This window comes from Populus alba, chromosome 11 (genome assembly GCF_005239225.2).
Source record: "Populus alba chromosome 11, ASM523922v2, whole genome shotgun sequence".
In the NCBI taxonomy this organism is placed as follows: domain Eukaryota; kingdom Viridiplantae; phylum Streptophyta; class Magnoliopsida; order Malpighiales; family Salicaceae; genus Populus; species Populus alba.
Window position 1 is genome coordinate 8,438,034 of NC_133294.1, and position 17,215 is coordinate 8,455,248.

The 17,215-nt window shown below is 33.5% G+C and overlaps 2 protein-coding genes across 10 annotated transcripts; one reads left to right on the forward strand and one right to left on the reverse strand.

Annotated features, from left to right (window-relative positions):
• Positions 1 to 774: 774 nt before the first annotated feature.
• Positions 775 to 6,538, forward strand: LOC118054813 (subtilisin-like protease SBT5.6). Its single transcript, XM_035066535.2, has 9 exons — positions 775 to 981; positions 1,080 to 1,272; positions 1,363 to 1,551; positions 1,833 to 1,944; positions 3,645 to 4,206; positions 4,318 to 4,412; positions 5,080 to 5,437; positions 5,606 to 5,819; positions 5,901 to 6,538. The coding sequence occupies exons 1-9, from the start codon at positions 916 to 918 to the stop codon at positions 6,437 to 6,439; spliced, it is 2,328 nt and encodes a 775-aa protein (XP_034922426.1). The 5' UTR covers positions 775 to 915; the 3' UTR covers positions 6,440 to 6,538.
• Positions 6,539 to 10,638: 4,100 nt separating this feature from the next.
• LOC118054807 (pentatricopeptide repeat-containing protein At4g18975, chloroplastic) lies at positions 10,639 to 15,637 on the reverse strand. Of its 9 annotated transcripts, none has more exons than XM_035066525.2 (8): positions 15,364 to 15,637; positions 13,352 to 13,815; positions 13,150 to 13,251; positions 12,978 to 13,048; positions 12,732 to 12,828; positions 12,406 to 12,549; positions 11,626 to 11,838; positions 10,639 to 11,472 (listed from the first exon to the last, which is right to left on the reverse strand). In XM_035066525.2, the coding sequence occupies exons 2-8, from the start codon at positions 13,373 to 13,375 to the stop codon at positions 11,278 to 11,280; spliced, it is 846 nt and encodes a 281-aa protein (XP_034922416.1). In that variant the 5' UTR covers positions 13,376 to 13,815; positions 15,364 to 15,637; the 3' UTR covers positions 10,639 to 11,277. The 9 variants fall into 9 exon arrangements, with proteins under 9 accessions (XP_034922416.1, XP_073268885.1, XP_073268886.1 ...); XM_073412784.1 differs by having other exon boundaries at positions 13,352 to 15,189; XM_073412785.1 differs by having other exon boundaries at positions 15,184 to 15,637.
• Positions 15,638 to 17,215: the final 1,578 nt, after the last annotated feature.

The window sequence follows — 17,215 nt, forward strand, 5'->3', positions numbered from 1 at the left end:
AATGATCTATTATGATAAATTTAAACTATCAATGATGATCCATATCCATGCATTATTTACAGCATGCTTACATGGTAATGGGGTGTAAAATGGGTTTTGATGAATTAATATGTATTTTATTATGAATTTTGTATGGAGGATTTACAATCATTATATAACTAAACTGAATTTTTTTATTATAAAAATTTATTTAGAATAATTATAATGTAAGTTTTTTCATTTTAAAAGTATTTTTAAATTAGTATATTTGTTTCGAATTGATTTTTAACACGTATCTATATAATATAGTATTTGTTAATTAATTTGCCCCCTCATTTTAAATACTCTAGCTCCGCCACTGCACATAGATAAAGTAAAATAAGGGACCTAGGTATAAGTAAAAGGGAAAAATGAGGACATGAGTTATATAGATGAGAATCTTGAAGTTGAACATAACTATAGTTGCTGAGACTACTAATTTAAATAAAAATATTTACCAATCCTTTGCAATAAAGCATGGGATCTAACATAAATTCCTCAATTTTTATACTTTTTTTTATTAAAAAAAATAAAAGAACTACTTGGAAAAAAATGTGAAATATTAAATATGTAATTTATATGAATATGAGGACTAACTAATTAGGTTTGGTAAACAACAAGGACTGAGTTATAATTACCTGAAGTTACTAATTCCCTTTTCTTTTAATGGTCATGGATGTCTATTTGTGGCCTCCTTTCAGGGAAGGCTTGAATTAGTGGATTAATTACCATATAAAATGCCGAAAAAAATATTATACATATTTGTATCACATCATTCCCTGCTATCTTCTATAAAACAGGGGAGCCTTTTGATTTGGAAAGAAACCTTAGTATCTCTTTTATATTGAGGTTACTCAATCTTCCAAATCTCATACTATACTAGAAACGTCACCAACAATGAAGAAACTTTCCATCCTCTTTCTGTTTCTTCTTCCTCTCTTAGCCTCATGCGAGGAGAAGCAGGTTTCTTTTCTCTTATGATCTGTTTATGTTCATGTTTTATTTTTTATTTAAGAAGACGAAGTTCTGTTAAATCGTATGCTTTTATGGCAATATAACAGGTCTACATAGTGTACTTTGGAGAGCATAAAGGAGACAAAGCATTACATGAAATAGAAGAATTCCATCGCTCATATTTGTATGGAGTGAAACAGACTGAAGAAGAAGCTACAGCCTCTCTTCTTTACAGCTACAAGCACAGCATCAATGGCTTCGCGGCATTGCTAAACCCAGATGAAGCGTCCAAGCTATCAGGTATATATAAGAAATCATCTTATGATTTCGCTTGCCATGTATATATATGTTCATCATTCTGAATATCGGAGCTTAAATTATACATTGCAGAGTTGAAAGAGGTGGTGTCAGTCTTTAAAAGCAACCCAGGAAAGTACTCAGTGCAAACAACAAGATCATGGAGATTTGCAGGCTTGGAAGAAGAGGGACATAACGTAAATCATGGCTTCGGCGGGGGCAAAGACCTACTAAAGAGAGCAGGATATGGAAAACAAGTCGTAGTTGGGCTCATAGATAGTGGTAACAATAAGTCTGGCCAATAAAAACAACTTCATATATTGTTCTCTAGTAGATTTCTAGCTGACGATAACTCTTCGCTCATGTGATTCCTCCATTATTTTGTAGTTTAGTTATCATGCATATATCCATATAATGATAACTCTCCGCTCATGTGATTCCTACTTCATTATTTTGTAGTCTAGTTATCGTGCATATATCCATATAATGATAACTGATTGGTTCTGAGAAATATGATTCAATGTGATAATGTCAGAATGGTTTTTGATAATATTACCAATCAGGTGTGTGGCCAGAATCACAAAGCTTCACGGATGAAGGGATGGGACCCATCCCAAAATCATGGAAGGGAATCTGCCAAAATGGACCAGATTTTAACTCATCCCACTGTAATAAGTGAGTCTTCTGATACCTTTGCTAGTGCTAGTCCTTGTAACTCTATCGTCATGCTTGATTATTTATGCTGTTTCGAAGAAGTTAACCCATGAACGCGAATAAGTTTAACAGCTGGTTATGACCAAGACTTCGGTGTCTTTTTTATGTGAAACATGTCTGTGTGAGCAGTGACCCCGGTTTAACTTTTGTGCCCTTGATTTCTATGAGGGGCATGATTCTGGTTTTGAACCCTCTTGCTCTTGATGTGCTTTTTTTTCCTTTGTTCATGGCATTTGGTTAAGCGTGATGATGATTGTATCGTGAAAATACTGCTGCTGTTATCGTGTCCCAATGCAGTATCCCTAGTTAGACTCCACTTTCTTTTCTTCTTCTCTACAGAGTCATGTCACCATTGCCACGTCTTTCCATGCATAAAAAGTGTTTGAGCATGTTTCAAATGATGGCTACAAGTATAAATTATCATAGTTTTGACTGATACAGAATTCCAAAAGCTACTGAAACTCTGCACCATGAAGGATTTTAATAGGACAAGGAGAAAAGATAATAAAGCATCATATTTGATTGGTCAATAACTAGTTGGAATCAATGGAGATATATATTGATAAATGTGTTACACATAAAATAACTTAATCGTAAAAATAGTACTTGGCCAGATTTCTATGAACTCTTGATTGTAGATTTTTCAAAATTAATTGTAGTATGCCAACAATTCAACAAGTACGTACTTATAATTAACAAGAGGATACCATGCCTGTCATTATATTATTGTCAATGGATAGATTCTCTACTTTTCCTAAGAACCAAACATGGTATTTTCATTGCCAGCTTCTAAATGGGCCAGCCCTCCATACCATGGATGTCTTTCTATGAATTTTATTTAATGGCTGTCTCTGTTAAGGAGTGATCCTAGTTTGTCTGTTCCATTTAAACCAAGAAAGAAATCAGATGTACGGTTCCTTTTTTTTGGTTTCTTACAATTCCCAACATGTGAGCTCTCCTTATCTTGCCATTGCCCGATGCAATTATTTTTTGTCTGCTTAATTTTGTTTGATTTTAGCCCTCAGTTTTCATCTGTATTTAATTAGTTTCTGGAAGTTAAAATCGTATCTTTGTATTATAATTAATTAATAACGATCTCCTTCAACCAAAAAAAAAAAAATTCTAACTTTTTGGATGATAAATACATCTATGCATACATGAGCCAGCACCAGTGCCATTTGTCCTAACCATTGGTTGCGAGGCTAACAGAGCTTTGTTTGGTACGCATTTTTTGAGGAACATTAATCTGAAAGCAGTGAAACTTTGTCTTTTGATTTAAAATAATGGCTTGACAGGAGGATATGGCAATACTTGAGCTTTTTACATGGGAAATTTAGAGCATGAGACTGAGGGCCGATCACAAATATGGTGCCCCATTAATGAAGAAAGGATTTCCTCTGTTTCGACCTTCCTTGTAAGATGAAAACGGGGAATTAATGCTTCTTCTAAAAACCAACACATTTAAACTTCACAGATTAGATTTTATAAGTTGACTTCTTTTTGTGAACTATCTGGCAATGAAACTAATCATAATCATGGTCTTAAGTTTGTAAGATAACGAACATGTTAAACAACTTCATGATTTTCTCTCTAATTGAAATTCTTTAACAAACTAGTCTCTGTCCTTGAAACTCTATGATACAAACTTGGGCGTTTTGCAGGAAAATTATTGGAGCTCGATACTACATCAAGGGTTTTGAAAACTACTATGGACCACTGAATAGGACAGAGGACTCCAGGTCACCACGAGACAAGGACGGCCATGGGACTCATACAGCATCCACCGCTGTTGGAAGCCGGGTAAAAAATGCAGCAGCTTTGGGCGGCTTCGCTCGTGGAACTGCCACGGGTGGGGCTCCGTTAGCTCACCTGGCAATATACAAGGTGTGTTGGGCGATCCCGAACCAAGAAAAGGCTGAAGGCAACACATGTTTCGAGGAAGATATGCTTGCAGCTATTGATGATGCCATTGGTGATGGAGTCCATGTTATGAGCATCTCCATTGGCACCCGAGAACCGACTCCTCTCAAAGAAGATGGTATTGCTATTGGTGCCTTCCACGCTTTGAAAAAAAACATTGTGGTGGCGTGTTCTGCAGGGAATGGAGGCCCTGCCCCATCTACATTGTCAAATCCAAGTCCTTGGGTTATCACAGTAGGTGCTAGCGGCGTGGACCGTGCATTTTTTGGACCCCTTGTGCTAGGAAATGGGATGAAAATTGAGGTAAAAAAAAAAAAAAAAAAAGAATTTGTTTGATAATTATTATGGTTGTTTATATCCGGTTTTACTTGGATCATTAATGAATTTATTCTTAAATTCATATTTTGATCTTAGGGACAAACTGTTACTCCTTACAAGCTGGACAAAGATTGCCCATTAGTGTTTGCAGCAGACGCAGTTGCCTCCAATGTCCCCAAGAACGTAACAAGGTTTCTCTCCTCTCAAAACAATTTACGGAGACGTCTTGGTTAATAGTATATCATCATCACTCATGCTATATATATTGTGAAGGAAAATGATTGTTAGCAGGCTGGTGTAGTGATTTCATGGATAACGAGGGAATTTGACGGAAAACTCACCATAATATAATAGGGATATACTATCATTTGTTGAAAATATGCTGCTACTCGGCAGTCCTCTATTGTCTTTTTGTAGTTATGTTCTATATTTTTTAACTCCAGAGCTTGCATTCACATCCTAGAATTCAATGCAACGCCTAATTTCAAAAAAAGAAGAAAAGGTCATAATAGAAACGTTTTGTCTTTGTTATATTGCTAATTGGTACGTAGTGATCCCTCTGTTATTTTGTAGGTATATACAGTATTTTTATAGCCCTGGTGCATGGTTTGTTCCTGCTTTATTATTCACTGACAATTTATACTATAAGTCCGTTTGTAGGAATATCGGGGTTCATCTTCCTGTAACCAGTTTTCCTCTTTCTCTTCTCTTGATTGTGTATTTTTTTTAGCTATTTTAGAAACGGAACCCCGACAACTTCTTTGGCAATCATCTGCTTTCGAAAATTTTAGAGTAAGAACTTCCAAAACAATTCTCTGTAACATTATGTAATCAATACTTTTTAATATGTTAATGCAGCCAATGCCTTCCCAATTCTCTTTCACCTAGAAAGGTCAGAGGAAAAATAGTACTGTGCATGAGAGGATCTGGAATGCGAGTTGCCAAAGGAATGGAGGTGAAAAGGGCTGGAGGTTGTGGTTTCATCTTAGGAAATAGCCAAGCAAATGGGAATGATGTAATTGTGGATGCGCATGTTCTTCCAGCAACTTCAGTAGGCTACAATGACGCCATGAAAATTCTCAACTACATCCGCTCCACCAAGAATCCAATGGCTAGAATTGGGCTAGCGAGGACAATTTTACAGTATAGACCAGCACCAGTCATGGCTTCCTTTACCAGTAGAGGTCCAAACGCGATTCATCCTTCCATTCTCAAGGTGATTAATTTGCTTATTTTTCTCATTCTCCTTTTCTCTTATATCCACTTCTTACCAAAGAAATATGTTTTGGCCAAAAGAATAACTCCTCAGAGGAAACTTAGTAAGTCTGAATCTGCTAGTATAGCTAATTGTCTCCGAAGACAATAACGGAAACTTTTTTGTCAGCCGGACATAACAGCTCCGGGAGTAAACATATTGGCCGCATGGAGTGGAGCAACAGCCCCATCAAAGTTGTATGAAGACAAGCGATTGGTTAAGTATAACATTATTTCTGGAACTTCGATGGCTTGTCCTCATGTAGCTGCTGCAGCAGCACTTCTCAGAGCAATACACCCTGAATGGAGCAGCGCTGCTATAAGATCCGCCCTCATGACCACCGGTAAACTCCGATCCTTCTTCGGTATCATGATTCTGAATGTCAGTTCTAATGATACTCAATGCTCCATTGTTTGATATGCAGCCTGGATGAAGAACAACATGGATCAGCCCATAGCCGATCAATCTGGCAACGCTGCGACTCCATTCCAATTTGGTTCAGGGCACTTCCGTCCAGCAAAGGCAGCAGATCCTGGTCTAGTGTACGATGCATCTTACACGGATTACGTGCTCTATCTTTGCAGCTATGGAGTCAAAAACGTTTACCCCAAATTCAAGTGCCCGGCAGTATCACCGTCAATATACAACTTCAACTATCCATCAGTGTCACTTCCTAAGCTCAATGGCACTCTAAACATTACAAGGACTGTCACAAACGTTGGTGCTAGCAGTAGTGTCTACTTCTTTAGTGCCCGGCCACCTTTGGGATTCGCTGTCAAAGCGTCGCCGAGTGTTTTGTTTTTTAGTCATGTAGGGCAGAAGAAAAGCTTCATCATAACAATAAAAGCAAGGGAAGATTCCATGTCAAAGGATCACAACAAGGGTGAGTATGCCTTTGGCTGGTACACTTGGTCTAATGGTCACCATTATGTAAGAAGCCCTATGGCAGTATCTTTAGTATAGGGCACTGTCTCCTCCCTCGTCTCTATTTTTCTTCAGTTCTTTCTTAATTTGCGCATTATAGGAAGCTCAGAGCTGATAGAGAAAGATTTCAATTTTAAATATATTTGTAAACCCCCTTGTAATATTATTGATAATAATAAAAGTCAAAGATTATAAAAAATAGAGGAAAGTGATAAATTAAATTATAAAAATAATGATAAATTTAAAAATTTGAAAATAAAATATTTTGTACGGGTGGTAAAATAAAATAAAAAATAATAGTAATACTAAAATAAAAATAAAAAACAACACAAATTTGATTTTTCAAAAGGGAAGGAGAAGCATTCGACCAAGAGAGGGGAGAAATCAAAGCTATGAAAAATTCTTCAATTTAAAAGTGTTAAATCTTTGCCTAACGCTTGGTAATGTGCCCTAACCCTTTTAAATGAGATTCATGAAGAATTTATACTTTACATTGATTAAACTTTGTGAAATTAATTAAAAATTAGGGTTCTTGATAAATTTTGAGGAAAGTTATAATTGATTGTGAAATTGTGTTAAGATTATTAAAGTGATAGAGAAAGTAATAAATTATGGTAATTCAAGCAAAATTTTAGGTGTTCTTGATGAAGAAGGGATTTTTGGCCAAAAAATAATAATAGTAATAATAATAAAATGTAAGAATTTTGATAAAATGATGGTATTGTATAGAAAAGAGATGAAATTAATGTTAAAGAGTGAGAGAAATTAATGTAAGAGTGAATAGAGCATGAAATTTTTATGTTTTCCTTTAGTTTAAATTTCAGCCAAAAACAAATAAAATTAAAGAAATGTTTTTTTTTTTATTTGAATGATGAAATGAATTGTGTTACAACGTGGGAATTTGAAGAATAAGAAGAAAAATTTACAAAAGAAAGATGAAAATTTTCATGATTGTCATTAAATCTAATTTTTTTAGCAAATAAAAGGATAATTGAAAGGATTTTATTTATTGATTGTGTCCACATAAAAAGTAGAATGATGATATTAGTTAAAGTTTGATATGAATAAATAAACTTGATTAAGGCGTTTTAGTGAGAAAAAAAGTGTATCTGTGTGTGTGTGTGTGAATGTTATGATGTGATATTATTATCAATCCAGGAGAGGCTATCTAGCCGACACCGCAACATAAAACTTCAGCTCGAGCTTAGTCATCAGGTAATTATTTGGTGCCTGAATTTACTATTGGTCAATTTGTATTTTTATTTGATTAATTGTGGGTAATAAATTAGTAATTATTATTTTGTTTACTTGATGAAATAAGATATGTGATGCGATGGACTAATTCCTAGACTAATGAAATTAATGCCTTGTGAAGGGGTGTGATAAGGAATTAATTATCTGGATTAATGAGATTAGTACCCTGTGAATGGGCAAATCGTTGAACTAATTTCTGGACTAATGGAATTGGTGCCTTGGTGAATGGATGTGATAAAGAATTAATTCTATGGTTAATAGGATTAGTACCCTAGTGAATAGGCAAATCGTTGAACTAATTCTTGGTTTAATAGAATTAATGCCCTGATGAATGGGCATAATAAGAAAATAATTTCCTTATTAATGGGATTAGTACCCTGGTGAATAGGCAAATCGTTGAACTAATTCTTGGTTTAATAGAATTAATGCCCTGATGAATGGGCATAATAAGAAAATAATTTCCTTATTAATGGGATTAGTACCCTGGTGAATGGTTGAACTAATTTTCCAGGTTGATAGAATTAGTGCATGTTGAATGGACGAGTGAAAAGTTAATCACGTATTAGTGGAATTAATGCCTGGGTTAATGAGCGATAAAAAGAATTACATTTTTGGTTCATATCCAAGAATTAAGGATTATTCAGAAATTTAATTGAAATATAATGCTTGATGAACGAATTAATTTAATGATTTTACGAGCAAATTTTCATAAAAAAATAAAAATAAAAAGAAGAAGAAAGTAAGTAAGAAAGAAAGAATTTATTGATATTTTATTTCATTTGTCTAATTGAATTATTGTATTAAATTAATTTTCAGGTGCATTATCATATCAAACTTAATAGTAGATTAATTTTCTTATATTTTGTTGGATATCATTTTGTAATGAATGAATTTATTATTTTGTTATGTAATATAAATTTCAGAATTTAACATGTCAATAATTTATCCAAATTTATTTTAGTATAATTTTAATTATGAGTTTCTTTTTTAACTATGTACTTACTTCAATTATAATTTTGTTTATGGTCCATATTTGTAAATCTTTAAATGATGTAATATACTTTAGTTATAATTTGTAAAATAATTCATTAAATTGTATCTGTGTAAATGTGTTATATTGAATTGTTTAAACATATGTGATTTTGATTATTGAGAAATGATTGTGTAATGAAAGGATTGGATGATGAGACAAATAAGAAATTTGATAATTATAAATTGTAGAAGAAGAGTCAATAATTTGATATATAAAAATACAAATGAAACTTTGTTGATTTTTGATTGATTGCATGAAAAAAAAAAAAAAATACTCTAATTTTAACTGAATTATTATGTCATTACTTTTGTTTTGAACATAAATATTTTGGGGTTGTTAGAATATTATCCCATGGAATTTAAGCTTAGCCTTTGCTTTCATCCACAATTAATTATAGTGATTTGTTCCTGGAGAGCGTTCCCAGAAATGTAGATGCAAGTTCTTATTTTTATTAATGCTGCTATTTATTTCTAAGTACTTATTACAATTTATATTGCAACGGAAAAATATCGAAGAGTATAAAAGAAACAAAACTAAGGTGGGGGGGGGGAAATATATATATATATAAAAGGAAAATTAAATTTATTTATTTTTTGGTTTGGTTTAAGAAAAGTGATGGAAGTGAAGTTTCTTTATTTCTATAAATTGATGGAAAATAAACAAAAACTTTTTTTAGTAGTTATTATAAGAAAAATTCTGTCAATTGTTTTTTTTTTATTTCCTTTGAATTTTTTTCTCAATTCTGGTGTTAACTTGTTTGTGTCGAAAAGAAAAATCAAAGATTTATTTATTTTTCTTTTCTTTTTATTTCCAATTTTAGGATCCAAAACAAAGTAAAGTATCTTAATTTTCTTAACATTTTTTCCCTCAAAACATGGAAACAGAGGCAATGCTATCTTTTCATTTCTAATTTCCTAACATATTACGATGGGAGAAACATTAAAAAAAAATTGGCAAATATTGATTATTAGAAAAAAAAAATTGGCAAAAATCAGCTTACGGTGTATTTTTTTTCTTTTAATTAGAAAAACAAATGTGTTTTGAAAGGCTTAGAATGCCGGTCCATGGGCTTTTATGTATTTGTATTTTTTTCTTTAATCAAAATAAACACATTTATTAGGTTTATATATATTAAAAGGCCGCACCTAAACTAAACGTAAATAAACCCTAAGTCAAACTTTAGATTTTTATCCATGCATTTTTCATATATCTAGCCATTATTTTATTTTATTTTTAGCGTGTTTTTTTTATATATAAAATCACACAATATCTAGATTAAACTTAACTAAACCTCAAAACATCATTTTTTTTTACTTATGTTCATGCATTTTAAAATCAAAAGGCACAAAAAGCATCATTTTGCACTATTTTACCATAAATCCTAAAGAAAAAGAAAAGAGGGAAGCAGGGTTATGATTTACCTCAGCGTGGCTCTAGCAGTATAGGGAAGTGTTGTAGAGGCTTCCACTGTCTTCCACAATGGCTAACCGATGGTGGAGAGAATTATGGTGGTCTTCTTTCTCTAAAATGGGGTTACTTATTTATTTTTTATTAATGCCTTTTTTTTTTCTTTTTTTTTCTTCCTTATATGACTCTCTTGCCCTTTTATGTCATCTAGAACATTTTGGTTTAAAATGAACCTGTTTGGTGACCTTAAAACCAACATTTTCCTCTTTTTTACAATTCAGGTTTTTGGTGTTTCCCTCTTTTTTTCTTTTATTTCTCTCCTCGCTGGCCACTACCATTGGACAAGATGGTTTGAACTCCAATTTCCCTTGCGCACCATCTCTTTCTCAATACTACAATAATTTAAAATGTTTTAAACTTACAGTATTTTTGTTTTTCTTTTTTGTACGTTAAAATGTTCGAAATTCAATTTTTCCTCCACTCTAGAAACATAATAACAAAAATATAATTTAGTTGTAATTACTTTGTGAATAATAATTGAAAGTTAGTCTTAGTCATGAATCATTTATTAACTTTTAAAATAATTTTTATTGAACCATTTCTACTGCCATTAGAAGCACAATGCGAGTTTTTTTATTACAGAACGAAGACTGTTTTGGCATCTGCAGATCTTTTCTATGCCTCCAGACCTAGTATTCGGTTGTAACCTTCTAATTTAAAGAGGTGCTGGTCTATATCATCGATGTACATGAGGAATTATTCGACTTCCTCGAACACATCTTACAACAAACGAACAAGCTTTCGCTAGGAATTGGCGAAACTTGAGAATTAGAAAATCCATATACTTTTGCGCCAATCTCCACACCATTGATCTGAAACAATGTGTGAAGAGGATCGCAGAACTTCACATTTGGAGGCCAATTTCTGCTCACTGTAAACCAACAGACAGCAGATACACAGTTAAGTATGCATTCAGACATATGAAGATGGATTGAGTTGATGAAATCCTCGCCACAACATTCAGGACTTCTTGCACAGTAGTCGTTTCCAATTTGCAACACCCTACTCTTCACACAGATGTGTGAGCATTAGATTGCATGCATGCCACTACTGCCGGCACATCATGTTTCAATCAGATGGCACCCGGTGCCGATTAGTCAACTTCAATTGGTCACGTTATCAATCATTCTTCATTCCATCTATCTCTCTTCACTCTAACTCTTTCACCATTGAAGTGGATATACTTCCATTTACACTGGTACCTTTCAAGAACCAATTCCCGCTTCTCTTCTTGGCCTAATTTCTTGAAGGCACGTGCCACTCTCCAAACAGTATCTTCATCTGGTCTTACACCCAACTCCTCCATGTCAGCGAACACCTGAGTTTCTCGTAAAAAGAAATTCAAGCTTTAATACCATGCCTATAACTCTCAAATTAAGAATTATCTATAACTCTCAAATTAAGAATTATTCAGATTTCGAGTGCTCCAATCACATTATTGAAAGAAAAGATGGGAACGGTTTACCAGTACCTCTATTATCTCATCTTGCATGTTATGATGATCATACAGAGAAATCATCCTTGAAAATAAGCGCTTCGACATTGAGCGAGTATGTGTATGTATAATCATGTTCCATAATGATTTAGCCTCATCTACCCTGTCATCCTTATCGAATGCCAGTAGAAGGGTGTCATATGTTCCCAGTGTTGCTCCTTGACCTTTGCTCAACATCCACTTTGCCACCTGAGTACAAAATAGACTTACTACAGGCTAATAGAATTGTAAAATATTCACTCCAGCAACAATAATTATTTACACAAATAAGCTAGAAATATCACAATAGACTGTACTCATTAACATTATGACACAACATCCATCAGGAAAGAAAGTAAAGAAAAAAAGAACAAGAAAACACCACAGAAGACAAAGAAACCAACTAGCACTGAAAGTACTTCACATTATTTGTTCAGTCAGTTTCTCACAGTTTAGCCTACAGATCAATACGACAAAACGGTTCTGTGGGAAAGAATTTTTATTGCACATGGTTAATCCTTCCAAGAAACTCCCTTAATTGAACTAATGTTCATCAATATATGAACTCAAAATAACTCATCAGAGATATCAGGTTAGGATATGACCAGATGCAGAGCTATTAAGTTTCACCATATGATGATGCCATATGGTGATGTTCAATTATAAATAATGCAACAGTTGATGTAAACAATCAGATATCATTTTATCTTCAATAACATCAATTAGAATGGTTCATATATATTCAGGCATGAGTACAAAAATATGAACGTGGCATACTTGAATTACACGCATCCATTGCCTCCTCTGCTGCAATATTTTTAAAGCTTTCGCAGCTGCAATCAATGGAAACTCTGTCTCCCAGGCTGTCCATTTATCTAATGCTCCATAAACAGCCTCTTTCTCATTAGGAAGTTCAGAAACCTGCCATTTCAAACCAAACAAGAAAATTAAATTTCAGACAGAGAACATTGCACTTTTTATTATTAATTTTCATAAAGCACTTTTTATTACTAAACTTCATTGTTCTAGATATATGTTTAAGGTTGCCATAAACTTCAAAACAGTTCTCTGCTAGGCAAAATACTAGGCTTGAAGAAACTTACAATTCTAACAAGATTCAGTGCCTTTTGCCCAGATCCAGCTGAATCTCTTTTCTGCCATAAGTGGTGCTCCTTCTTTCCTGATTTCTTTAGAACCTTCCTGGATTACACCAGTATGTCTTAGCAAAACATTTGTGACAAGTAAAACAATGAATATAGTAGGTGTTCTCTTGTCTAATGATTGAGGACAACCAATTTAGTAAACCACTCAAAATTGATTCTCAAAAATTAGAGAGAAAGGAAAATCACCTATTCTCATCAGCTCTGGAATTCAGTTTTAGTTGTTTTTGAGAGCATTTGACACAAAGAGCACTTGTTACCTGTGTATAAAACAAAAAAGATTCAGTGAAAGATAAGAATCTCTATAATACTTGCAAAGAAATGCAATAACAAGAAAGGGGGATTGATTTTTCTTTCTTGCCTTTGGTTTGAGGCTAGTAAGCCTTGCTGTCCTTTGGAAGAATGAAATTTTGACACTTGGAAATAAAAATCCAGAGGAGAGAGCTACTTCATTCATCATAATCTACACCATAAATAACTTGTAAGAAGATTTCTCAAAGAAATAAAAGCACAAAGGCCATATCTAATGAAAAAGCAACAAATGGTGACCTAGAAATGGTAACCTTGTCAATTGCAGAAGCAAGCATTAGTACTGTGAAGAAATTAGGGAAGAAGAAGATGCTTTTGAATATGAGTTAGCATTGTCTTGCCTGATATGATGGGCACGCTTTATAGTTAATGAAACATGATAGCTGATGTATTTAGTTATTTTCTTGCATTGCAACATGGTAGCCAGTTGTAGGCATACAGAAACCACATTTAGTTACTTTCCTTCCCTTATGTTGTCGTTATAGGCCAATCAAGCTTGACTTTGGTGATTCTCTGCTGGAATCGCTGCTAATTGCAACCATTTCAATAGGGCCTGTACTGAGCCTGAATTTCAGTTCATAGGATGTGTTCTGGGGACTGTGTTAGCTTTTTGAGATGGGAAATGCTTTGCAGACTCAAGTGTGGGAGAGAATGAGGAGACAGGCAAGTTGCAACTCATTGCCTCCTACATTCAAAAGCAATACTATCCTCGTATGACCTTCATTCAGAAAAGGAGAAACAGGTTCACATAAAGTCAGAACATCCACTGACCGAATCACTCCCTTTTCAACATGTACTGTGAGAGTTGATGACTGACAACTAATATTGACATGATAGCAGATGATATCATGGTTGTCAGCAATAAGCATAAAAAAGTCAATAATAAGATTACAGGTTCAATATTCATTATGCTATCAACTTTTCATTCAAGAAAAGCAGTCACAAAATAAGGCCAGGTTAATATTGGCTTCAACATAATGCTTTCTACAAGTTTCTAGAAGTTAACCTATAACAGCCCATCTTGGTATACATCCGACTAAGAAGTTTCAGTAGATGGGCAGTGTTCACAACATATGAATTGAACAATGTCAATTGTAAGAGTCGCTCTTGGTGACCCAAAAACAAACTTCTTGGCATGGTACACTTGATACCACTTCTGGCTCCCAAACATTACATGCATCAGCAAAAACCTCAACTGGTTTTCCATTTCTGGAGTGATTCAAAGCAAAAAATGACTAGTAGATGTCCTACAGAAGTTCAGCTTCAATAATATCTGAAATCCTTCAGTCCTGAACATACTCGGGTTCAACATCTAGTAGGTCTTTTTTGCTTTGAAACTCAGGAACACGAACCAAATCTTGCAGTAACCTAACAAAGTCCCTTCCAATCTTCATACAAAAATCAAATTGCTGACTCAACAACTTGACACAAAACACAATCTCTAGTTTTTTTTAAAGACTCCATCTTCTATAATTTGATACCCTATAATGATCAGCTAACGACCAAAGATAAACATACAATGCACTTCTGAAAGCCAGTGGCTCTTCTTTCCCTAAACAATTCCATATCCTTAAAAAAAATAGCGCAACTTGAAACACAACCACAAATTCCCATCACTAAAATCCCCAGTAACAATTTTCCTTGACAAGCCATCAAAACCAACTCCTAAAACATCAATTATTTCTTTTACAGCACAAATCAACAGATCCATAGCCAAATCAACAAACTTTCCATACAAATCATTAACAATTTTGACAATAAAATTAACAAACAAGGCATACCCATTAGTAACAACAGTATGTAGATGCTTGATATGATCCTTGGCTAAATGGGGTTCAGTTAACTTAAAACCCTATAAAGAATGGCAAGATTGAGCCTTCAGTGCTGATCTTGCGAGGTTGGTATTATAATTAAAGGAAATGCGGGACTTAGTGTAGGTTCAAGCTCATCATAAGGCTTGCGTAAGAGAGAGTCGGAGCTCTCTTTCATCCTCAAGGACACAACTGATTCAAGCAGCTTTGAAGCCATGCAAAGAGTAAAAAAGATGAAACAACAGATAAAAGGTGAAAGGCAAGATGGTATATACCTTATACTGCCTCAAATATCCCATAAACAGCACCCGAACAGGAAGCAAACAATAATCGTGTAAATTATAGAAATTGAGAATAATAATTTAGAAAACAACAACCACCCAATAACAAGAAAACCACAGCAATAAAGAAAAATGTTTTCTTTTTATATGGAGATTTAGCATGAGAGAACTTACCCTCCAACAATAACGCAGAGCTCAAACAGCAAGTCAGGAACTAGCCATCTATGACTATACCTTCGCTCCTTCGATTTTTTTAGGATGATTTTGTTGTGGATTGGAGCTCGGCTTTGGAATAAAAACACCTACAATATTTTCTTGTTTTGTAGGTGGGCTTTGGGTCTTTATATTTGTTAAAGCTGATTTTTGCTTTGGGTTTCTCTTTAGGCTTCATTCGAATGCCTTCACCAAGGCTTCAAGCCCCATTATCTTCTCTTCTCAAAAAACATGAGCCTGATTACTCTACGGCGTAAAGGGCATTAGCATTGCTTGCTTGTTGTTGCAGGGGGAGGAAAAATAAAATGGGGTGGCCACTTCTTGTGAGGCATTTTTTCTTCTCTTTTCTTTTTTTATCTTTTCTTTTCTTTAAAAGTTAAAAAAATATTATTTTAATATAATATATTTTCAAATTAAAAATATTTTAAAAAATAATTATTACATCAATATTTTATCTACATTAGTAACAATCCAAGTAATCAATCATATATACATCTACCAATCTAGTAAGAAATTCCCATGACTTCTCAAATTTGTTGAATTTAATATATCTATATATATTCCATCTTGCATTTTTTTTATCTTGCTTATTAGACTATTTTGTCATTTACATCTTTGATAATAATTGCTAGATGACCAACATTTCTGATAAAGCGACCAACCTTTAAGTGAGAATAAAGCCTATAAAAACTTTATAAATAAGGCAATTTAGTGATAATTAACAATTCCATAACCATTTAGTACATTAACACCAAAATAATCACAATTAATGTTACCATGACTATAATAACCCTAATAAAAGTGAACATCCTAACAATAACTATCAAAGACTAGTTCACCATAAAAATCTCTAACATAATCACAACCAAAATCATCACGACTATGATGACTCAATGATCGAATCATAAGAATATTAAAATAGAGACCTTAACTTTTCATGGTCATAATCTGTACATCTTCACTAGGTGAATCCATAGCATGGATCACTTTTTTATTAGTATAATTTGTTTGAAAATTAAAAGGTGAGGTTCGCAAAAATCAAACTTAATAATTGTGCTTAATTTTATTGGAAAAGTGTTGAAGAGTATTTGGTTATAAGAGGCGAACCCCTTAATTATTACCAATTGAGTTGAGATTAAATAAAAGTTACATGTCAACTAGCTAAATATAAAGAACAAAATATTGATCTTTATATTCTGTTTTATATACTTAATTGCTTTTTGGTTAGATGTAAATATAGATTTTATGTTTGAGTTTCCATGTACTTTTCTTTAAATGTAAATATTGGCCAATTCACCATGTACTTTAAAGAAGAATGAACAACCTTCTAATATGTATAATGTGTGATCATAATAGGAATTATGATTTGATTCTTTTTAAAGTTCAATTTTCAATCCTTAATTTATCTTTTTTTGTCCGACTCCTTTCTTCTTTTTTTTCAGCTTTTTTTTTCATGATTATTAATTTTATCTATCTTTAAATCTTGTTCCACATCATTTATTTTTCCATTAGGCAGGTCATTTAGTACATATACAATATATCCCAAGTAAAATCATCTTTGTTTCTCATTTCATTTATTTAAATTTGGTAAATTTACATACCATACACTCTCTCATAATATAAGTGTTGTACATGTCTTTTAACTTCCAACAAATTGGGGATGTTTATTGAAAACACACATAAGAGAAAAATCTCTCCAAACCATAAATTACCACTTCCACACCTTCACACCATGTTCCGAAAATGAAGAATCTCCAATCAATTATCCGTCAAAGACGCCCAATTAATGTTCATGTTCTTGATTCATCACCAT

What these genes read in the sequence shown, in the direction of transcription:
- LOC118054807 (XM_035066525.2), bottom strand. Translation starts at nt 13,375, where the DNA reads ATGCTTGCTTCTGCAATTGACAAG. An exon ending in TTGCTTCTGCAATTGACAAG is followed by an intron (nt 13,252 to 13,351) that starts GTTACCATTTCT and finishes TTTATGGTGTAG; the next exon opens with ATTATGATGAATGAAGTAGC. An exon ending in TTACTAGCCTCAAACCAAAG is followed by an intron (nt 13,049 to 13,149) that starts GCAAGAAAGAAA and finishes TTTTATACACAG; the next exon opens with GTAACAAGTGCTCTTTGTGT.
- LOC118054813 (XM_035066535.2), top strand. Translation starts at nt 916, where the DNA reads ATGAAGAAACTTTCCATCCTCTTTCTGTTTCTTCTTCCTCTCTTAGCC. An exon ending in AGTTGGGCTCATAGATAGTG is followed by an intron (nt 1,552 to 1,832) that starts GTAACAATAAGT and finishes ATTACCAATCAG; the next exon opens with GTGTGTGGCCAGAATCACAA. An exon ending in ATCCGCCCTCATGACCACCG is followed by an intron (nt 5,820 to 5,900) that starts GTAAACTCCGAT and finishes TTTGATATGCAG; the next exon opens with CCTGGATGAAGAACAACATG.